This window comes from Xylona heveae, assembly GCF_001619985.1.
Source record: "Xylona heveae TC161 unplaced genomic scaffold L228scaffold_1, whole genome shotgun sequence".
Lineage (NCBI taxonomy): Eukaryota > Fungi > Ascomycota > Xylonomycetes > Xylonales > Xylonaceae > Xylona > Xylona heveae.
This window is the reverse complement of record NW_017264193.1, coordinates 98,096-115,726: the sequence shown is the minus strand read 5'-3', so window position 1 is coordinate 115,726 and position 17,631 is coordinate 98,096. Positions and strand designations below refer to the sequence as shown.

The 17,631-nt window shown below is 47.8% G+C and overlaps 7 protein-coding genes across 7 annotated transcripts; 5 read left to right on the top strand and 2 right to left on the bottom strand.

Annotated features, from left to right (window-relative positions):
- Positions 1-44: 44 nt before the first annotated feature.
- Positions 45-3,841, top strand: L228DRAFT_225531 (glycoside hydrolase family 38 protein). The gene is made up of 6 exons (XM_018330386.1): positions 45-355; positions 418-926; positions 989-2,247; positions 2,304-3,052; positions 3,102-3,274; positions 3,325-3,841. Exons 1-6 carry the CDS (start codon positions 210-212, stop codon positions 3,765-3,767), a joined length of 3,279 nt encoding a protein of 1,092 aa, XP_018191447.1. The 5' UTR covers positions 45-209; the 3' UTR covers positions 3,768-3,841.
- Positions 3,842-5,120: 1,279 nt separating this feature from the next.
- L228DRAFT_242273 (hypothetical protein) lies at positions 5,121-7,146 on the top strand. The gene is made up of 3 exons (XM_018331405.1): positions 5,121-6,531; positions 6,606-6,717; positions 6,784-7,146. The coding sequence occupies exons 1-3, from the start codon at positions 5,586-5,588 to the stop codon at positions 6,956-6,958; spliced, it is 1,233 nt and encodes a 410-aa protein (XP_018191446.1). The 5' UTR covers positions 5,121-5,585; the 3' UTR covers positions 6,959-7,146.
- A 4-nt stretch (positions 7,147-7,150) lies between these two features.
- On the bottom strand, positions 7,151-10,003 carry L228DRAFT_242272 (hypothetical protein). Its single transcript, XM_018331404.1, has 3 exons — positions 9,613-10,003; positions 8,120-9,402; positions 7,151-8,049 (listed from the first exon to the last, which is right to left on the bottom strand). Exons 1-3 carry the CDS (start codon positions 9,749-9,751, stop codon positions 7,591-7,593), a joined length of 1,881 nt encoding a protein of 626 aa, XP_018191445.1. The 5' UTR covers positions 9,752-10,003; the 3' UTR covers positions 7,151-7,590.
- A 395-nt stretch (positions 10,004-10,398) lies between these two features.
- L228DRAFT_242271 (SURF6-domain-containing protein) lies at positions 10,399-12,662 on the top strand. The gene is made up of 3 exons (XM_018331403.1): positions 10,399-10,603; positions 10,667-10,750; positions 10,856-12,662. Exons 1-3 carry the CDS (start codon positions 10,586-10,588, stop codon positions 12,338-12,340), a joined length of 1,587 nt encoding a protein of 528 aa, XP_018191444.1. The 5' UTR covers positions 10,399-10,585; the 3' UTR covers positions 12,341-12,662.
- On the bottom strand, positions 12,536-13,159 carry L228DRAFT_215913 (NADH-ubiquinone oxidoreductase 23 kDa subunit; the record flags this gene model as incomplete). Its single annotated transcript, XM_018330101.1, has 3 exons — positions 13,054-13,159; positions 12,726-12,991; positions 12,536-12,663 (listed from the first exon to the last, which is right to left on the bottom strand). Coding segments are annotated over exons 1-3 (450 nt in total), but the record flags the coding sequence as incomplete, so codon positions are not given.
- A 378-nt stretch (positions 13,160-13,537) lies between these two features.
- On the top strand, positions 13,538-14,688 carry L228DRAFT_242269 (putative acyl carrier protein). Its single transcript, XM_018331402.1, has 6 exons — positions 13,538-13,834; positions 13,891-13,908; positions 13,966-14,046; positions 14,104-14,152; positions 14,209-14,247; positions 14,302-14,688. Exons 1-6 carry the CDS (start codon positions 13,610-13,612, stop codon positions 14,307-14,309), a joined length of 420 nt encoding a protein of 139 aa, XP_018191442.1. The 5' UTR covers positions 13,538-13,609; the 3' UTR covers positions 14,310-14,688.
- Positions 14,689-14,922: 234 nt separating this feature from the next.
- Positions 14,923-16,195, top strand: L228DRAFT_207319 (vacuolar protein sorting-associated protein 74; the record flags this gene model as incomplete). The annotated part of the gene is made up of 4 exons (XM_018329716.1): positions 14,923-15,201; positions 15,265-15,511; positions 15,580-16,073; positions 16,145-16,195. 4 exons carry the CDS (start codon positions 14,923-14,925, stop codon positions 16,193-16,195), a joined length of 1,071 nt encoding a protein of 356 aa, XP_018191441.1.
- Positions 16,196-17,631: the final 1,436 nt, after the last annotated feature.

The following is a 17,631-nucleotide window of genomic DNA, read 5'->3' as shown; positions in this document are numbered from 1 at the left end:
GGTCCCTTGCGCACGCAGCTTCTTCGATGTGCTTGTAAGGGATAGAGCTGTGTAGCCGAAGCTCCAATGCTCTCTCCACTTGCCCCGCTCGGCATTGTAAGCTTGAGATCCTTTTGAAGCTCATATAGAACATTATTATTTGACTTCGAGCTTTCGTCCTCTTTCAATCTCTACGGCTTGACGAGCAAACTAAAGAATATTGAACAATCATGGGCGGCGAGACGTCAAATAGAGCTCCAAGCTCATACCCGACGCTTGCCAAATACCCTGTAGGCCAAAAGATCCAGAGCATCTACAAGGATCGTCTCAGGCAATTTACAGATGGGGGCCAATATGGAGGCCAAAGTCTGCTCTCGTATGTTGATACTTCATAGGCGCAAATCTTTGGCGAAATAACTGACACCGGCTCCTTGATAGAGTGCTTTATGAAGGCCGAGCATCAGGTGATGATTTTGTAAAGCTGTCGGTTTACTCCGTTCCAAACCTTGAAAGGCCGCCATTCAAAGAAGCTGTGTCCCACGAATTCAAGCCTACTCGAGTTGGTGAATCGTTCGGACCCAGCTGGTCAACGCATTGGTTCAAGATCGAGCTACAAGTTCCTTCGGATCTGCAGCATAAAGAACGCTTAGAGTTTCACTGGGATGCGAGTAATGAAGGACTCATATGGACCGAAGATGGTACTCCTCTACAGGGTCTCACCGGTGGCGGAGAGCGCAACGAGTGGATCTTACCTAATGCATTCAGAGACGGTAAAAGGCATACCTTCTACATCGAAATGGCATGTAATGGCATGTTCGGAAATGCTCCTGGTGGAGATTCCATCCAGCCGCCTAATCCGGACAAGTATTTCCGGTTGAACCTGGCCGATATTGTCGCTGTGAACCTGGAAGCTAAAGCACTGTTCGTTGACTTTTGGATTATTGGCGGTAAGCCCTTCTTCTCAAAACTGTGTGACTCTAGATCTCTATAAATCCTAACTTTTTTTTAGATGCTGCACGGGAATTTCCTGGCGATTCCTGGCAATCTCATGAAGCTCTCCAGGTTGGCAATGCCATTATTGATGCTTTCATCGAAGGAAAGGGAAGTCAAGAGTCTGTCCTGGAGGGGCGAAAGATTGCGAAGAAATACCTCGGTGACAAGGTTAACTCGTCGAAAGTTTATGACACTGAGCATGAGCCGCTTGTTTATGCAATTGGTCATTGCCACATTGATACATGCTGGCTATGGCCTTGGGCCGAGACGAAAAGAAAGGTAGCCCGTTCATGGGCTAATCAGTGTGACTTGATGGACAGATACCCCGAGCATAGATTTTGTTGCTCTCAAGCCCAACAGTACAAGTGGCTGGAACAGCTCTACCCCGCGCTTTATGATCGTGTGAAGGACAAGGTGAAAAAGGGGACGTTTCAACCAATCGGTGGGAGCTGGGTTGAGCATGATACAAACATGCCTAGCGGCGAGTCACTTGTACGACAATTTCTGTACGGACAACGATTCTTTGAGAGCCATTTTGGCGACCGTTGCAGGACTTTTTGGCTTCCGGATACTTTCGGATACTCCAGCCAGCTGCCACAATTGTGCCGACTCGCTGGGATGAAGCGGTTTTTTACTCAAAAGCTAAGCTGGAACAATATCAATAATTTCCCGCATACCACCTTCAACTGGGTCGCTCTTGACGGCAGCCAAGTTATTTGTCATATGGCACCATCAGAGACATATACGGCCGACGCGCATTTTGGTGACGTTAAGCGCAGTATCACCCAACACAAGTCTATGGACCAGGATGCGACATCTCTGCTTGTCTTTGGAAAAGGTGACGGAGGCGGTGGCCCCACATATGAGCATTTAGAGAAGCTCAGGCGCTGTCGCGGCTTGAGTGACACCGTAGGGCTACTTCCGCGTGTTAAAATGGGGCATTCGGTGGAAGACTTCTTCGATAGGCTCGAAAAGCGGGCAGAGGATGGCACGGAGTTTGTGACTTGGTTTGGGGAACTCTATTTTGAACTCCATCGAGGCACCTACACCACGCAGGCAAATAACAAGCGCAACAATAGGAAGGCAGAAATCCTTCTGCACGATGTTGAGCTTTTAGCTACCTTTGCCAGTCTCAAAGATATTGCTCATAAAGGGGATTCTTACAAGTATCCCAAGAAAGAGATTGATGAAATGTGGGAGAAGGTTTTACTTTGTCAATTCCACGACTGTTTGCCCGGAAGTTCGATCGAAATGTGCTACGATGACTCAGATAAGGTGAGTCTCATAACTCTCTGATTCATGTTGTTTTCGTATATTAATGTGATTTGCAGCTTTATGCGGAAGTATTTGAGACGGGCGAGAAATTGCTCGAAGACATACTCTCTTTCCTTGGATTTTCGAAGCGTGTTTCGTCTGACTCCACTTTAACAGCGGTGAACACCCTGCCTTGGTCCCGTGCTGAGATACTTGAATTGCCCCATACAGAAAACGACTCTGGAGCTCCTCAATATTGCCTTATGGCTGGCGATACCGGTATTCTGAAGCACCAAACGCTGTCAGAAAAGTCTCCAGAATCCTCAGTGTCTGTAAAAGAGGTCAAGAAGGGTGTATTTCAAATTGCCAACAAAGACTACAAGATCGAAGTTGTAGGTGGAAGCATTACTTCACTCGTTGACCTTGCCGTCGATCGTGAACTTATTCCATCTGGGGAAAAAGCCAACCAACTCGTTATCTTTGACGACAAACCTCTTTACTGGCAGGCATGGGATGTTGAAGTATATCACTTAGAGTCCCGCCAAGAGCTTCCGGCTGGGAAGACTGAGATCTTGGAAAGTGGTCCACACAAAGCAAGCTTGGTGACCGAAACCCGGATCAGTGAGAATAGCTGGGTCAAGACAATTATAAGTCTCAAAGCCAGCGTCGAGGGACAAAAGTCCTACGTGGAGATGGAGAGTGAAGTCGAGTGGAGAGAAAAGATGAAATTCCTGAAGGTGGAATTCCCAGTCGACATCCGCAATACAGAAGCATCATACGAAACTCAGTATGGCATTGTCAAGAGGCCAACTCATTACAATACCAGGTATGATTGAATATCATGTGGCCATTTAACTGATGCTGACGAAGAGTAGCTGGGACATGGCAAAATTCGAAGTCTGCTGTCATAAATGGGCGGATCTCTCGGAAAATGGCTACGGAGTTTCAATCCTCAATGACTCGAAATATGGCTTCGCCACTTGTGGCAATTTGATGCGTCTCTCGCTTCTTCGTGCTCCGAAGGCGCCGGATGCTCATGCTGACATGGGTAAGCAGAGTGGTCCTCTTAAGATGACATCTTCAACTAACGTGCCATAGGTCGCCATCATATCCGATATGCAATCTTCCCGCATGCAGGACCACTCGATGCGCGAACAGTTCGTGCAGCGTATAACTTCAACCATCCTCTGAAATTGCGCTCGCATCTTTCATCCACAACCGCAACGGCGTCATTATTGCAAGCGGTCAAACTCGAGGGCTTCCCGTCGCTTGTGCTCGACACGATCAAAAGGGGCGAGGACGATGAAGATGTATCGAAGGGTGAATTACCCACTCGCAAGGGTCGAAGTGTGATTGTCAGAATCTACGAGGCTCTTGGTGGCAAGAGCCGAGGCACTATCAAGACCACCTTGCCGGTCAAGAAAGTGTGGAAATGTAACGTGCTTGAAGACGATGGCGAAGAACTTGGTATATCCGATGGCCAGGTGCAGGTTGAATTGCGACCGTTTGAGGTGGCCACCTTCCGTCTCCAGCTTGAATGAGCAGATGTGTAACTTTGCCTCATGCTGTAGCAACAATCTGTGAGCATGGCGAGTATACTTGACTATATACGTCCAAGAAAACTTTGATTTTAACATTTTACTCAAAATTCCTTTTTTTTTATTTGTTGGTTTTATTATTCACTTAAATAAAAAAATAAAATAAAATGCAATTGTTGCAGAAATGTTCATCTTGAAGAAATTAAGAAATATCCCTTGAAGGCTGCGATCTTGATCAGTGTTCTTTTTTAACTTTGGTCTAAGCCATTGAGGATATCACCGACGACGTTGACATCTTTGCTCTGTAAGGGCGGGCTACTGCCTAGACTACGACAAGGTAGGTAATTTGGGAGTCGGCATAGTTCCGACATCGTATTGTGAGAGAAGGAGACTATGCCACAAGGAGCAGGTAGACCCTGCACCAGTGGAGATAGTCCGTTCAGCCTTCCCCCACTCGGGTCTCCAATCACTAATGCCAAGCTCCAGCCAAGACACAGACGGAAAAAATTCATTTATTTTTGACAGGGACAGGCCAAGCCGCTGGCGCAATAATTGTTCAAAATAATGTCATTTGAAAATTCAGATTTTGTATTTCTAGGAAGTTATAAAGAGAACGTTGATGCAGGGTTCATCTTTTGCGGGGTTGAAGCCTTTAAGACTATAAAGAGTCCGGAAATAGCAAGGTACTGTACACTCCGATACGGCCAGTTGAATTGAGTCCCCTCCTATCATCTACCAGGCAGGCTCGTGAGACATTTGGCCCTGGATTTATTCAGGTGAGCTGTTTGAAAGTGCAATATATACGAAGATGTCCGTCTGATATCGAAGAAAGAAAACTTATAGACTCAGAACTGTTCAGCTCCTTGTAGCTTAAGATTGTATTATAACCATCTGTACGGAGTACTCGGTGGTCAGAGGCAGCACAGACCAAGCGAGGGAGATTAGCGACTGCATAACTGTAAGTGTAACTGTAATTGAAACTGATAGTGCAGCCCTTTTCGGTCCGTTCCTCCAGCACGCGATGTGGGGATCCCATGGCGAACTTGAGCCAAATCCCAACCAGTGCTCGTGCCCTCGCTGGCGTGCCCTCTGATTTCTTGCTGGTGGAGAAAGATGGCCCTAAATCTTCCTAGAAAACATGCATTCCTTCTGGCTCCCGAGCTCTCAGCTTTGTTCCCGTCTGAGAGCTACATAGGTGTCGATTGTCGCTCATTGCCTCCATTATCTGGTACCTGCTGGAGCCCTACTGGAGCCCTGCTGCTGTTGACGGCCTCTGATTACGACAGCAATGGCCACCAATAAGCAGGATGACCACGTGAGCATTCAGGCTGAAGAGCCAATCGTTGGAAGATCTCAAGTCGTTCACGATGAGGAGGAAAGATATCTGTCGCGGCAAATCGAACAGAGACATCTGTCTATGATTGCACTGGCAGGAGCAATTGTAAGTCAGACGTTTACGCGCTAGGTTCCTTTGCCTTTGCTTGAGCAACTGTGGACCAATACGGAATTTCCAACTACAATCAACTTGGACATTGCACGTCCACCATTTCGGCCTGTATCATGTCACTAATACGCCTATTCCGCGCTTCATAGGGAACTGGACTGTTTCTAGGACTAGGATCTTCCATTCAAACCGGCGGACCTCTCGGAGCATTGCTAGGATACGCACTCGTTGGCCTCGTCGTCTGCTCAGTTCAATTCGCCTTGGGAGAAGTATCAGCCTTTCTTCCCGTGACTGGCTCCTTTATCCGCCATGCAGAATTTCTCGTCGATCCAGCGCTCGGCTTTGCAGTCGGTTGGAATGTGGTGTACGGAGCATATATGTCGGTTCCCAGCGAGATATCCGCTGCCGTGGTTCTGATTCAGTATTGGACGGATTTAGACGCGGCTATTTGGATTACGATTTTGATCGTCATCACCTTCTTCGTCGCCATCGCCTTCATCAGGGTCTATGCGGAAATTGAGTTTTTCTTTGCATTGCTCAAGATTCTTCTTGTCATTGGTGTCATCATTCTTGGACTTGTGATAGACCTCGGTGGTGTTAGCGGCCAGGACCGGATTGGCTTTCGCTACTGGAAACACCCTGGACCCTTTGTTGAATATATTGCGAGCGGCTCTTGGGGCCAGTTCCTTGGATTCTGGGCTGTCATGAGCAATGCCGTGTATTCTTTTGCTGGAGTTGAGAGTCTGGCAATGGCTGCCGCCGAAACGAAAAATCCTCGTCAGAGTATCCCAAGAGCATGCAAGCGGGTATTCGCCCGAGTTACAATTTTCTATGTTCTTGCTGTATTGATTGTGGGAATGATTGTCCCCAGCGACGATCCTCACCTCTCTGATGAATCTGGAACGGCTACACAAAGCCCTTTTGTTACTGCAGCATCTCGCGCGGGGATCAAAGCGCTGCCGTCAATCGTCAATGCGGTGGTGCTGACTTCTGCCTGGTCAGCCGGAAATCAGAGCTTGCTGGCCGGCACACGAGCGCTATATGGACTGGCTATCAAACAGCAGGCACCAAAGATCTTCCTCCGGACGACTAGCTGGGGTACCCCCTATATGTGTGTGCTTTTGCAGACGCTGTTCATGCTGCTCGCCTACATGAGCGTCTCTAATAGTGCCTTGACGGTGTTCTTCTGGCTCCTGGATCTGACAGCTGCCGGTGTTCTTATTTCATGGATTGTCATCTGCTTCAACCACATTCGTTTGCTTCAGGCATTCAAGGCTCAAAATATCTCAACTGAGCTCCTACCTTGGAGGCATTGGTGGTCCAGTAAGTTTCACAGCAATTCGCTACCCCACCGGCCTTTTTTTTTTATCCTGCACTCTCACTAACAATATAAATAGTCTATAGCTCGTGGTTTTCCTTGATAACATGCGTCATCTTCCTCTTGACTGGAGGCTTTGTAAATTTCACCCGCGGCGATTTCAGCGCTCCTTCTTTTGTTTCCTCTTATCTGTATGTCATCTTTTCCAAGCTGTGCAATAGCACAAAAAAAAAGACAAGCTAACATTGTAAACTTAGGGATATTCCCCTCGTGCTCACAGCGTTTGTCGCTTGGAAAATCTATAAACGGACCCGTCTCGTGCCCCTCACCGAGATCCCCCTCCAAGCCGCCATTGATGAGATACGGCTCAATCCCGAAGTACCCATTCCGGAGCCTACCAAGTGGCAGAAACTCAACGTCCTGTGGGGATAGACTCGGACTTGCCGTATCATTTTTGATCGATCGCAGTACTAGAGAGTTGTAGTTGTTTACACATGATACCCTTTCAACATTTTTTTTCGCTCTGACAACAACAAGCTTAACGCACCGTCAGAGTACACGTGCATTGATTTGCATAAATATGCATAGAGATTTAGATTAATCTGTAGCTGTGTCGGCATTTCAAGGAGTTGGATTCATCGCTTTATTCATATAAAAGCCTTTTTTTCGGTTCATTAAAATACAAACTATATTGCAGGATATTAATTTCTTGAGTGTGTTCGAGAGATTTGAGGCTCCATAACTCCAGCCTTACAATGTCCAAAATGCCTTAGTCAATGAAGCGGCCGCAAGGAAAATCGCTTGCGTTGTTGCTCCGCCTGCGCCCAACTCTGTCGAATATGGGCCGCATCCACTGTACCGGTTCGGTTCGCCTGCTTCGATCTTCAGAGCTTGAACCCAAGATACCGTTGTCCAAGCAGGGATACTCTCTGAACTTGAGCACTTTTCTCCTTGTCGCGTCCATTGACCGAGAGCCCTTAGAAATGACAAGGACAAAATTCGAAATGAAGTATCCAAATCCCATAACGGTATGATGCACCGACATGTAGCCGTCAATGGGAGCTCTAGCCAACAGGATCAACCAAACGATCGTACACCTTCCACCATAACCCTATATTGGCAGCAACCAAAAGATCGAGCATTTTCGATCCTTCATTCTCGATAATGAGTTTTCCTAATTTGGCCTGTTTCCCGCCGAACCCACCGCCCGCGAGCTCCTGGCCGAGAGACAGGTCCAAGCGCTCAGACTCGTCCCTGTCTGCGGGGACGAGGGAAGAAGAATCAAGATGGCGGGAAATGCTAGGGTCATAGGAGTTGCTCTTGCGGTGTCGACGGGCCGAAAACAAGGAGGAGCGTTTCTGACTTGCGTCCGACGCGGTCATAGTAGATGGGAGAAAGGATTTGGTGGGCGAGGATAAATTTGATTTCGCTGCTGCTGCACTGGGAAGGTTGAAGCGTAATTCACTGACAATCGTAGAAGAAATGGGAACGCCCGTATTGCTTGCGACGAGGTCGTGGCGACACTAGAAAGGAAAGGAGAAGTGTTAGGTTATTGAGGTAGATTCTCGAGGGTTGAGTGGCTGGAGTACGAACCTTAAGGTTTCCTCCGCTTAGGCCGGTCGAGAACCTGCACCACCCATTCCATGGGCTCAGAAACGTGTAGCTCCTGCTGAAAGAACTAGAACGATCTCTTCGGGGTTCGCGAGCGTAGTCGTGGGAAAATCGGTTCTTGTTGGACACCACGTTTTCTAAACTCCTCGAGTCTCGAGGCGCGTAGGGATCCTCGCCATAAGTTGAGGGAAGAGAGAGAGAATTGCGTTGACTATTCGATCGTACCACGCTTGCTACTTTCTGCCTCCACGGTTCGGCCTCCTCGAGCTGAAGGGTCCGGTAGAAATTATTGCCTGGCGAGTCTCCCGGGGTTGGCATATTTACTGATCCGTCTGCGGCGGCAGCTCTAGGGATTGTGCCAGAGAGTCCTCGTTCCATGCTTGGTCTTGGGGATGCGAATCTATCGTCCTGATGGGCAAATTTGTTATACCCTGTATTGGTAATTTCAATTCCAATTGACTGTCGGGTCTCATTTCCTTCCTCGATGTTGTGTGCCAGGTTTTCACGTTTCGACTGACGAGATACTGATGGCACCGTCACCCTTCCCACATTCCATTGGCTGCCTGAGCCGGGGTCTCGGCGGATGAGAGTCAAGGAAATGCCGTTCTGTGGTCGACCTGATATGCTGCGTCTGATTGGGTACCGCGGAGCGACCTCTGGAGCATTAACATTTCTGGGCGGTAAACTTGGTGGCTGTGCAGCACGCAGCTCGTCCTGAAATCCTCTCGGGTCTTTTGATAGAAGAGCATCATCTTTCCCATTTTCAGTAAATGTGCTTAGAGGACCGCCTGCGGCATGATGATTGTCTTCTGACAGGGGACGCACGGGACGGCGCTGAATCCTTGGTGGAGAATCGGACGGCAATGGCGAGCTACTGGTCTCTGACTGAGAAAGAAACGGACGCGGCCCTAGAGGTCGCCTTGTCTGATTCTCGCCATGGGGCGCCAGGGGGCTTGGTTTACTCGGTGCAGGAGAGTTGGCTGAACCGCCAACAGGCTTTCGTTTTACTGGCGATCTTTGCTGATTCTGTATCGTTCCTTGGTCTCCTGAGGAGGAAGCGCCGCAGAATTCATAATAAAGCTCGTCTAGCTCTTCCTGGAGCTCTTCCAAGGGAGTTATTGGGTCTTTTTTCTTGTCCGTTTGCTCGTAAGGTTGTGAGAGTAATTCATCTTCCTCTCGGTCAACGTGGACATAGTACAGACAACTCTGTACATCTTCTGCGGATACAACCTTTTGGCGTGGTTTCAGAGGAGTCAAAAATATGTCTGGAGGAGTTAGAAGAGTGTGGTCAGGTACGATGATTTCAAAGCGAACTCATGAAAATAGAGAAGTAGATAAATATGCAGACCGAACATGTGACAAAGAAAAACTAGACGAGATAATATCGCCATGACGGTGTCCATCATGCTTCCTTGGCACAACAAAGACAAGAAAAGTAAACGAGAAGAAAAGAACTGAAGCGTAGCATAGCGTACCTTTGCTTCCAGGCACGCGAGCGATATAGAGGATTAGCGGTTGTTGCACTGCTTGGTTTGAGTTGCCTAAATATTTTGGTGGATTTGCTGCAAGCCATGTCACAGAAGCGAGCGACCTGGCTTGCACAGTAGCTGACATTGTGAGTAAGAGCACCTCCTTGTGCCTGCTAGCAGAGCTCGGATGAGACGTTCTTGGGATATTTGCTCGCAACAAGAGATGACAAGATAAAAATGAGTTCTCAGAAATCAATGCCGAAAATTGCTAAGTTCGTAAAACCATATGAAACGCATAACGTCGAATAGCTGTTTTAGTAAGAATATTTCTTGTCAATAATACATGTCAGACCCTGAGAAGAGCTGGAAATGCAGGCATTGCAGATCAGACGTCAGGATTATAGCCGGAGCGAGAGTGCACTGCCTCCGCGAAAGCTGTGCCGACGTAAGCCATTGATCAACCATTTCTCATGACGGGACCGCGATTGATGCTTCGACCACTTCAGACAGTGATCACATATCCAAAAGACAAAACCATCATATCAAAATATAATGTCTATAGGATTTTATGCCATGATTACCGGCGAAGACAGCCAGTTGATAATGAAGCGCCGTCATTACTTGAACGGCTAGTGTGATTCTGATTCGTCGGTGGTGGTGGAGACTCAACTCCTAGCACTAACCGCAAATAGTTATGTAGAACGTGCACAAAAATAATTATGAAGGTTTGATGCCATCGCATGGCTCGGGTCTTAGCGAGTGAAATCTTGGCGGCAATAATTCATTTTGGAAGGCACCAAAGCCATTCGCTTTAGATTTTTGATCGACCGACGTGATTTCTCTTGAGGTATTCTCAGCAAACTTTGCTATTCGAGTTTTGAGTCTGTTCGGCGGCAGGGGCGATCTGCACATTATTTGAGTCGTCTTTGCATTTTTCTTTCAGATTGAGTTTATTTTCTCGTGCCTTTTTTTCGGCATCATGAGCGACAGTCTCGAGGTATGTCTTCAACTGAGTATTCTTTGGATGGCAAGAGGGGCTAAATAGAGGTTTTTGCTACAGGAACGGCTGAAGAGCCATGCAAAGGCCTTTGACGGTCTACTTTCTTTGATTCCCGCAAAATATTACTATGGGGACGACAACAGTGTTAGTTGCATCCGCAGCACCCTCGAGGCCATAGATTTCCCTTGCATGATAGCGCTCCTGATTCTGGTAGTGTTTCATTACTGACTTTTTATGATATGGACACAGGATCAATGGCGGAAGAAGAAACAAACCAAGGACGAGGCCCAGAAAGCCAAGCGAGCAAAACTCGATCCTGACTCCGCCAAAAGCGCCAAGGACATTATGGATGAAAACGCACGAAAGCGAAAGCGGGAAGAGGAAGGCGGGGATGTCTTGGATGGTTTCGACGATGTTGAAGGAATTGAGCGCGAACAGCCCAAAGAGGGCTTGAAGAAGGGGAACAAGGGGGCAAAGAAACAGAAAAAAGATGCCAACTCCGAGTCTCACGAAGATGCAACACAGACAGAGGAACAACAGACATCGGACCCCACAGAGGAGAAAACTAACAAAGCTCTGAAGCGGAAGGAGAAGAAGGAGCGAAAGAAGTCGCGCGCTCAAGCCCAAACAGAGAAACAGGAGGCCAAAAAGGCCCGGAAAGAGGAAGAAAAATCTGTGCCGGAAAATGGAGATGACAAAGATGAAGTTGTCAACCACGAAGATGCAGAGGAACCTCATGATGACGATTCTGTTGCCGATATGGAGAGGATTGATATAGATGGACTAGCCGGCGAAGGGCAGACTCAGTCCACTGCTTCGTCTTCGCCAGCACCCGGTTCTCACGAATTTGACCAGTCGGTGCCGGGATCAACCGCATCCTCGACCTCGTCTGTTGTTCCGTCTACCGACAAGGATGAGCAGAGCAAGAGTGCGGCTGGAGAAAAGCAGGCAAAGCCAAAGGTCGCTCCCGAAGAGCTTAAATCACGACTACAGGCCCGGATTGACGCATTGCGCGCTGCTCGAAAGGCGGATGGAATCAATGGCGCTCCAGCAAAAAATCGTCAGGAATTGATGGAGGCAAGGCGGCGCAAGGAGGAGCAACGAAGGACTCATAAAAAAGAACTTCGCCAAAAGGCCAAAGAGGCAGAGCAATTGGCTAGAGAGGAAACACTCTCGCGCCTAAACTCGCCGACTACCGCGTCCAATGCAGGCAGTTTTGGAGCTGCAGACGATTCACAGGATCAGAATTTCTCATTTGGACGTATCGCGTTTGGCGAGGGACAACAGTTGGACCCAAGTGGATCTGGTATCGTGGACATTCGCAAGCGCAGGGGCCCGCAAGACCCGTACACTGCTCTGAAGGCAGCCCAGAGCAAGCAGGCTCGGGTGAACGGCTACGACGAAGATAAGCGTGCGGACATTGAAGAAAAGGACCTTTGGCTCAATGCGAAGAAGCGTGCTCATGGCGAGAAAATTCGAGACGACACTGCCTTACTTAAAAAGACTCTAAAGCGCAAGGAACAAGCCAAGAAGAAGAGTGAAAAGGCCTGGAATGAGCGCTTAGAAGGAGTCGAGAAGGGCAAGGAAATGCGGCAACGAAAGAGAGAAGAGAATTTACGCAAGAGGAAGGAAGAAAAGGGTAGCAAGGGAAAGGGAAAGAAGGCCGGCAAACCAGGGAAAAAGGTGAAGCGGCCTGGCTTTGAGGGAAGCTTCAAGGCTAAGTCAAGAGCTTGAACTATCCATTTCACCGATGGCATAACTTTTGTTAGGCATGGCGCTAAAAGTTTGGGGCATGGTTGCTTAATGCATTGAGACTTGCTTTGGGATTTCTTTCGCTGAATAACTTGCTTAATGCTAAAAGGAGTTTGCAGGGGCGATATATGAACATTGAAAATTGCCCTGTTTCCTGTTTCGAAGGCCTCCAGTTTATCTATATGGAGCATCCGCTCTCGCTACAGCAGCTAATTCGGGTTCCCATTTATCTCCATTTGCCAGCAATTTCTCCTTGTTGTAGAGAAGCTCTTCACGAGTCTCAGTCGCGTATTCGGCGTTTGGTGCTGAATAGTCATTAGCAAAAAAAAAAGTCATCACTGTTTTTAATTAGACGGAAAAGCCGCACATTCAACGATAGCGTCCACTGGACAACTTTCCTGGCAGTATCCGCAGTAGATACACTTGGTCATGTCAATGTCGTATCGGGTTGTTCGTCTACTGCCATCCTCTCTCTCCTCGGCTTCGATAGTGATAGCTTGCGCCGGGCAGATTGCTTCACACAACTTGCAGGCAATGCATCGCTCTTCACCGGTTGGATATCTTCGCAGCGCATGTTCGCCTCTGAAACGTGGTGAAATTGGCCCCTTCTCAAATGGATAGTAGATGGTGTAGCTATACTAAAATTAGAAATTCTGATAATATGAATTAACAATAACAACACCCGGCTGACTTACGGCGGCCTAAAAAATTGCTCCAACACGACATACATGCCTCTCAGCATCTCTGTCATAAGAAAATATGTGCCAGCTTTGTCTAGAGAGCTCTCTTTGCTTTGGTCCCATCGTTGTTTTGGCGCTAATCGGAACCCTGCTGGCGGAGGACCAGATGGGGTGGCACCACGCAATACGCTTGATGAGAAGAATGCAATCGGAGAAAGCCTGCTTGTTGAAATTGGAAATTTTGAAAACGTTGTAGATGACGGACGAAGCCGTGCTTCTAACAATGTTAAGGGTCTGCCAGATGCCATCGTTATCGAGGTGGCCCGTGGCTAGTGAGATGTGGGGAAAGCGATGGTTGAGACCGGTGATGTCGAGTAGGCCCAATAATGTAGATTCTCGATCATTTGATTGGCTCGAGAGATACAACGCCGACGAGCTTGTTTATCACGTGACCGACTATTCCTGGCGAATCTTCCCCGAGCCATCAGCATCATCGATTCTGCCCGCGGTAATTCTTGCATTCGTCAATTTGTCGTTCTTTTCCTCGAAACAATTCCTTAAAACCTTCATCATGTTCAGATCAGCTGTTCTACGGTCCGTTCGTGGCGTCTCGAAGCTTGCTGTTCGCAGCCAAAGCACTTTTGTCCGTCCCGTTTTCCAGGCCCCATCCGCCCTGTCTACCCGTTTCACTCCAGCTGTTTCATTCCAAGCTGTGCGATGCTATTCGGCACCAGCTGGTCTAGCAAAGGACGAAGTCGAGGGAAGAATTGTTGATCTGCTGAAAAACTTTGACAAGGTTTGTGCTACAGACTGAATTTGAGAAAGCAATTTCATTTCTAACCTCCGACTCAGGTCAAGGATGCATCGAAGGTACAATGACCTTTTGCCGGCTTTTTTCCACGATCGGAAACGAATTGACATTCCTAGATTACACCCACTTCTCACTTCGCAAACGATCTTGGGTTGGATAGCTTAGACACTGTGGAGGTTGTTATGGCAATTGAGGAGGTTTGTCGAAGCCGTCAAGCTTGTTTTTGACGGTGTATCTAATCGAGAATTCAACAGGAATTCAGCATTGAAATTCCCGACAAGGAGGCCGATGCCATCCACAGCAGTACGTTATGATTCCCCTCTTACCTTCCATCAATCAAGCTGCTGACATCGTTCAAGTTGATAATGCTGTTGGATATATCTTGTCTCAGCCGGACGGTAATTTTCTTACATCCATTTGTGCAGGATATCCACCAGCTAATCCTGATATAGCTCACTAAAATATATAATTTTCGGATAGCAAAGAGGTTAAGGGAGAATTTTTCTGGGTGCAAGCAGCGAATGAATGGCTATTTCCTGGGAATGGGACCATGTACATTTTTTATTTTGCTGCAGAAATCATTTGAGGAGTTCTGCAATCACTATCGTCATCGCATATTAAAACATTCTCTAAGATCACGCTGCTTATGTGCCTCGTGAGAATACAACGCTTGATTGCCTTAAGCCTTTGAGCACTTGTCCTTCTCTTGTCCTTCTCTTGTCCTTCTCTTGTCCTTTAATGAGCTCCCTTGCTCAGCGACCAATGAAATGCGGCGGCTCAAGCTTAGCGAAGTAGGCGATCTGTAGACTACCCTCGTAATGTCGCATATTCCAACCCCCGACCCCATGGGAAATCTCCCAGCAGGGTAATTTAGGAGCTTCAACTTGGTATAAACGGTTAACAACTACAGTGCTGTGATTTGCATTCTGAGGGAGATCACCTTGACTCGGCTTCGCCAAGATTTGGAAGCCAATACGACAACGGCAGTCTGCAGCGGTCGAAGTGTAGCTTTCCTGGCAGCTCCCGCGCGGCCTCGCTAGCGATTCAGCAACGAATACAGGGCCAGATTCCGCATGGCTTCAACTGGGTCAGGATTGACCCGCCGAAGGGGCGGTGGAGCTGCCGCAGCCACAGCAGAAAATGAAGAGCTCTCTGGCAGTAGGGTCGGCTCTCCTGCACCCAAAGGTGGCGCGTACGATGACCGGACTCCGGAGACGGCCTACGACAGTGGGGAGAATGGACACAAGATTGCCTACGACCCTCGGGACATTAATGAGAACGTGGAGAGGAGCAAGCAGCCAAAGCTCACTTTAATGGAAGAGATTCTATTACTCGGTCTGAAAGATAAGCAGGTGGGTAAAAGTTAAATGGAACTTCACTCCTGAAAATTGTTCTGACGTGTCTCTGGGATTAAGGGTTATCTTTCGTTCTGGAATGACAACATCTCATATGCGCTGCGAGGATGCATCGTAATCGAGCTGGCCTTCCGAGGCCGAATAAGCATGCAGAAAGACTCGTCTCGGCGACGCTTCCCGTTGGCAGATCGACTCATCGAGGTGATTGACGATAGTTTAACAGGCGAGGTCCTGCTAGATGAGGCATTGAAGATGATGAAGTCGAGCGAGCCCATGAGTGTGAGCTCGTGGGTTGATCTTATGAGCGGTGCGTGTGCCAATCAATTTGATAAAATGTTGAGACGAGGAGCTAACAGCGGCGTTCCGAGGATGCAGGTGAAACGTGGAATCTGATGAAGATCGGCTACCAATTGAAACAAGTCCGTGAGAGGCTTGCCAAGGGTCTTGTGGATAAGGGGATACTACGAACCGAGAAACGGAATTTCCTTCTATTCGACATGGCCACACATCCTGTAGCTGATGGCGGCGCGAAGGACGACATCCGACGGCGAGTGAGGAACATGTTGACAAGCCGGACAGTGGTGATACCCGGTACTCAATTATTCCCTGAGGAAATGGAATTTAGATACCTCAGGACGATTGCCATGGTGTGCGCAGCGTATGCGGCCAATGTACTCGAAAACGCTCTGGCAACTCTTAGTCACGAGGCACGAGAACGTGCTTTTGCGCAGGTGGACGAACTGCTGGCTGAATTTTCCCAATGGCCCTTTGGCAAGAAAACAGGCGTAACGGCAGGTATCGGGGCAAATCTTGGACAAGCCGTTGCGGATGAAGTTAACAACGCTAAGGATCGTGAACTTCAGCTAGAGGTACGTTGCTTTTTAAAGACCATCCATTTTTCAGGAGCTTCGTTTGGCGCGGACACTTACTTCGGAGTTAGGTTGTGGCAGCTTGTCTGAGTGTCTTTACCAGGCTCGACTCCCTCTTGTAAGAGACGATATCACCTTTGCAAAACGATTACGATTCCTCAATCTTGATCTTGGCGGGAGACCGAAATAACTGGAATTACCCTCGTGAGAAGAGAGCTTCAGCCATGGGCTCATGGGTTTGCGTTGCAATAACGCGACAATGGGTCCCGATCCGCTGAACGTCATACTATAAAAGCAATACATTTCTTTTTCGGACGTTTCTTGACGGATTTCTGCTTCATCCACAACACGGAGCGCCGGCCGTTCGTTTTGTGTTGTTCTATTAAGTTATACCGAAGATCAATATCTGATGTACACACATGGGAAAAGTCAATGAGATGGTCCGCTTACTTCTGGTAAGTAGACCAAAATCAGATATGTAATAGGCGACAATGCGAAGAGGCCCAGACCTATCTTATCATGCATTAAAACTTATCCCTTATGGCTCTCTCCATTTCACTTTTACTTCTTTCTCCTTGAATGAGCTTGCTTTATTGTTTCCAATCAACGCCTTATCTCGATTCTTCCAATTTGAAAGGCACTGGTCTTTTCTCTACCTATTTGTTCTCATCCATTTTCTTATTTTTCTTTTCTGATACTCACTTCTCTCTTAATAAATTATGACACCATTTTCCATTTCATAACTTCCATCACAATGGTTATCATTTTGCACTGGCTTAACGTGGCGCTTAACGGTATGCGACTTTCAGCCTTTCAAGTCTTGGTTCAAATTGTCTGTTTATGTTGGAAACCACGGGGGTTATCATCATGCGGAGGAAGGCATAGAACAATACAAAGCAGGAAGAAGGCGTAGCTTTACGAGGATCATGGATTCAAGATTTGCGACGCCGAAAATTGGAACACTCTGCCTTCTGGAACTGGCTAAAGCTTGTGACCGTATCCACTTTGTCTTGACTGTCTCCAATTGTCTTCAGGTGATGATCTGGATGCAGCCAATCTAAGACAGATTGGTTGATAATAAATTTGGCGGGTTTCAGCATTAAAGAAGTTGAGAATTGGAGGGGTGGAGAAACATCTCCCAGGGTCGGTCAGGATTGATCCGGAAGAGTGCTACGCGCCGTATGCGGATTCAAGTCAAAAGGACGATGTTATCATTAAATTGACACTTTAAAGCTAGTGAATTCTTTCTATTATTCGACTCTTTCACCGCACCTCAGTTACATCATAATTGAAACCCTTTGTTGTATGTGTAATGCAGCGTCAAAGCATTGCATAACAGCCACGCGTACAGGGAAAAAGAATTGGGATATTCCGCATTGGTGCAACGCAGTTGTTACTTTTCTGGGCTATCTCTTCCTTCCCACGTATGGTTGAAAGAGTCTAGACTTACGATGCAAGTCTTCCATTGGTCGGAGCCGGCTCCAATTTGCAGCAAAGCGGGGGGCGAAGCTTACCCCGTATTCTGGGCTCAATACCTACCTTAGGTACCTACCGTAGG

What these genes read in the sequence shown, in the direction of transcription:
- L228DRAFT_225531 (XM_018330386.1), top strand. Translation starts at nt 210, where the DNA reads ATGGGCGGCGAGACGTCAAATAGAGCTCCAAGCTCATACCCGACGCTT. An exon ending in TGACTTTTGGATTATTGGCG is followed by an intron (nt 927 to 988) that starts GTAAGCCCTTCT and finishes ACTTTTTTTTAG; the next exon opens with ATGCTGCACGGGAATTTCCT. An exon ending in CCAACTCATTACAATACCAG is followed by an intron (nt 3,053 to 3,101) that starts GTATGATTGAAT and finishes GACGAAGAGTAG; the next exon opens with CTGGGACATGGCAAAATTCG.
- L228DRAFT_242273 (XM_018331405.1), top strand. Translation starts at nt 5,586, where the DNA reads ATGTCGGTTCCCAGCGAGATATCCGCTGCCGTGGTTCTGATTCAGTAT. An exon ending in TTGGAGGCATTGGTGGTCCA is followed by an intron (nt 6,532 to 6,605) that starts GTAAGTTTCACA and finishes CAATATAAATAG; the next exon opens with TCTATAGCTCGTGGTTTTCC. An exon ending in TCTTTTGTTTCCTCTTATCT is followed by an intron (nt 6,718 to 6,783) that starts GTATGTCATCTT and finishes TTGTAAACTTAG; the next exon opens with GGATATTCCCCTCGTGCTCA.
- L228DRAFT_242272 (XM_018331404.1), bottom strand. Translation starts at nt 9,751, where the DNA reads ATGTCAGCTACTGTGCAAGCCAGGTCGCTCGCTTCTGTGACATGGCTT. An exon ending in TCGCGTGCCTGGAAGCAAAG is followed by an intron (nt 9,403 to 9,612) that starts GTACGCTATGCT and finishes TAACTCCTCCAG; the next exon opens with ACATATTTTTGACTCCTCTG. An exon ending in TAAGCGGAGGAAACCTTAAG is followed by an intron (nt 8,050 to 8,119) that starts GTTCGTACTCCA and finishes TTTCCTTTCTAG; the next exon opens with TGTCGCCACGACCTCGTCGC.
- L228DRAFT_242271 (XM_018331403.1), top strand. An exon ending in ACTATGGGGACGACAACAGT is followed by an intron (nt 10,751 to 10,855) that starts GTTAGTTGCATC and finishes ATATGGACACAG; the next exon opens with GATCAATGGCGGAAGAAGAA.
- L228DRAFT_242269 (XM_018331402.1), top strand. Translation starts at nt 13,610, where the DNA reads ATGTTCAGATCAGCTGTTCTACGGTCCGTTCGTGGCGTCTCGAAGCTT. An exon ending in TTGTTATGGCAATTGAGGAG is followed by an intron (nt 14,047 to 14,103) that starts GTTTGTCGAAGC and finishes AGAATTCAACAG; the next exon opens with GAATTCAGCATTGAAATTCC. An exon ending in GGCCGATGCCATCCACAGCA is followed by an intron (nt 14,153 to 14,208) that starts GTACGTTATGAT and finishes ACATCGTTCAAG; the next exon opens with TTGATAATGCTGTTGGATAT.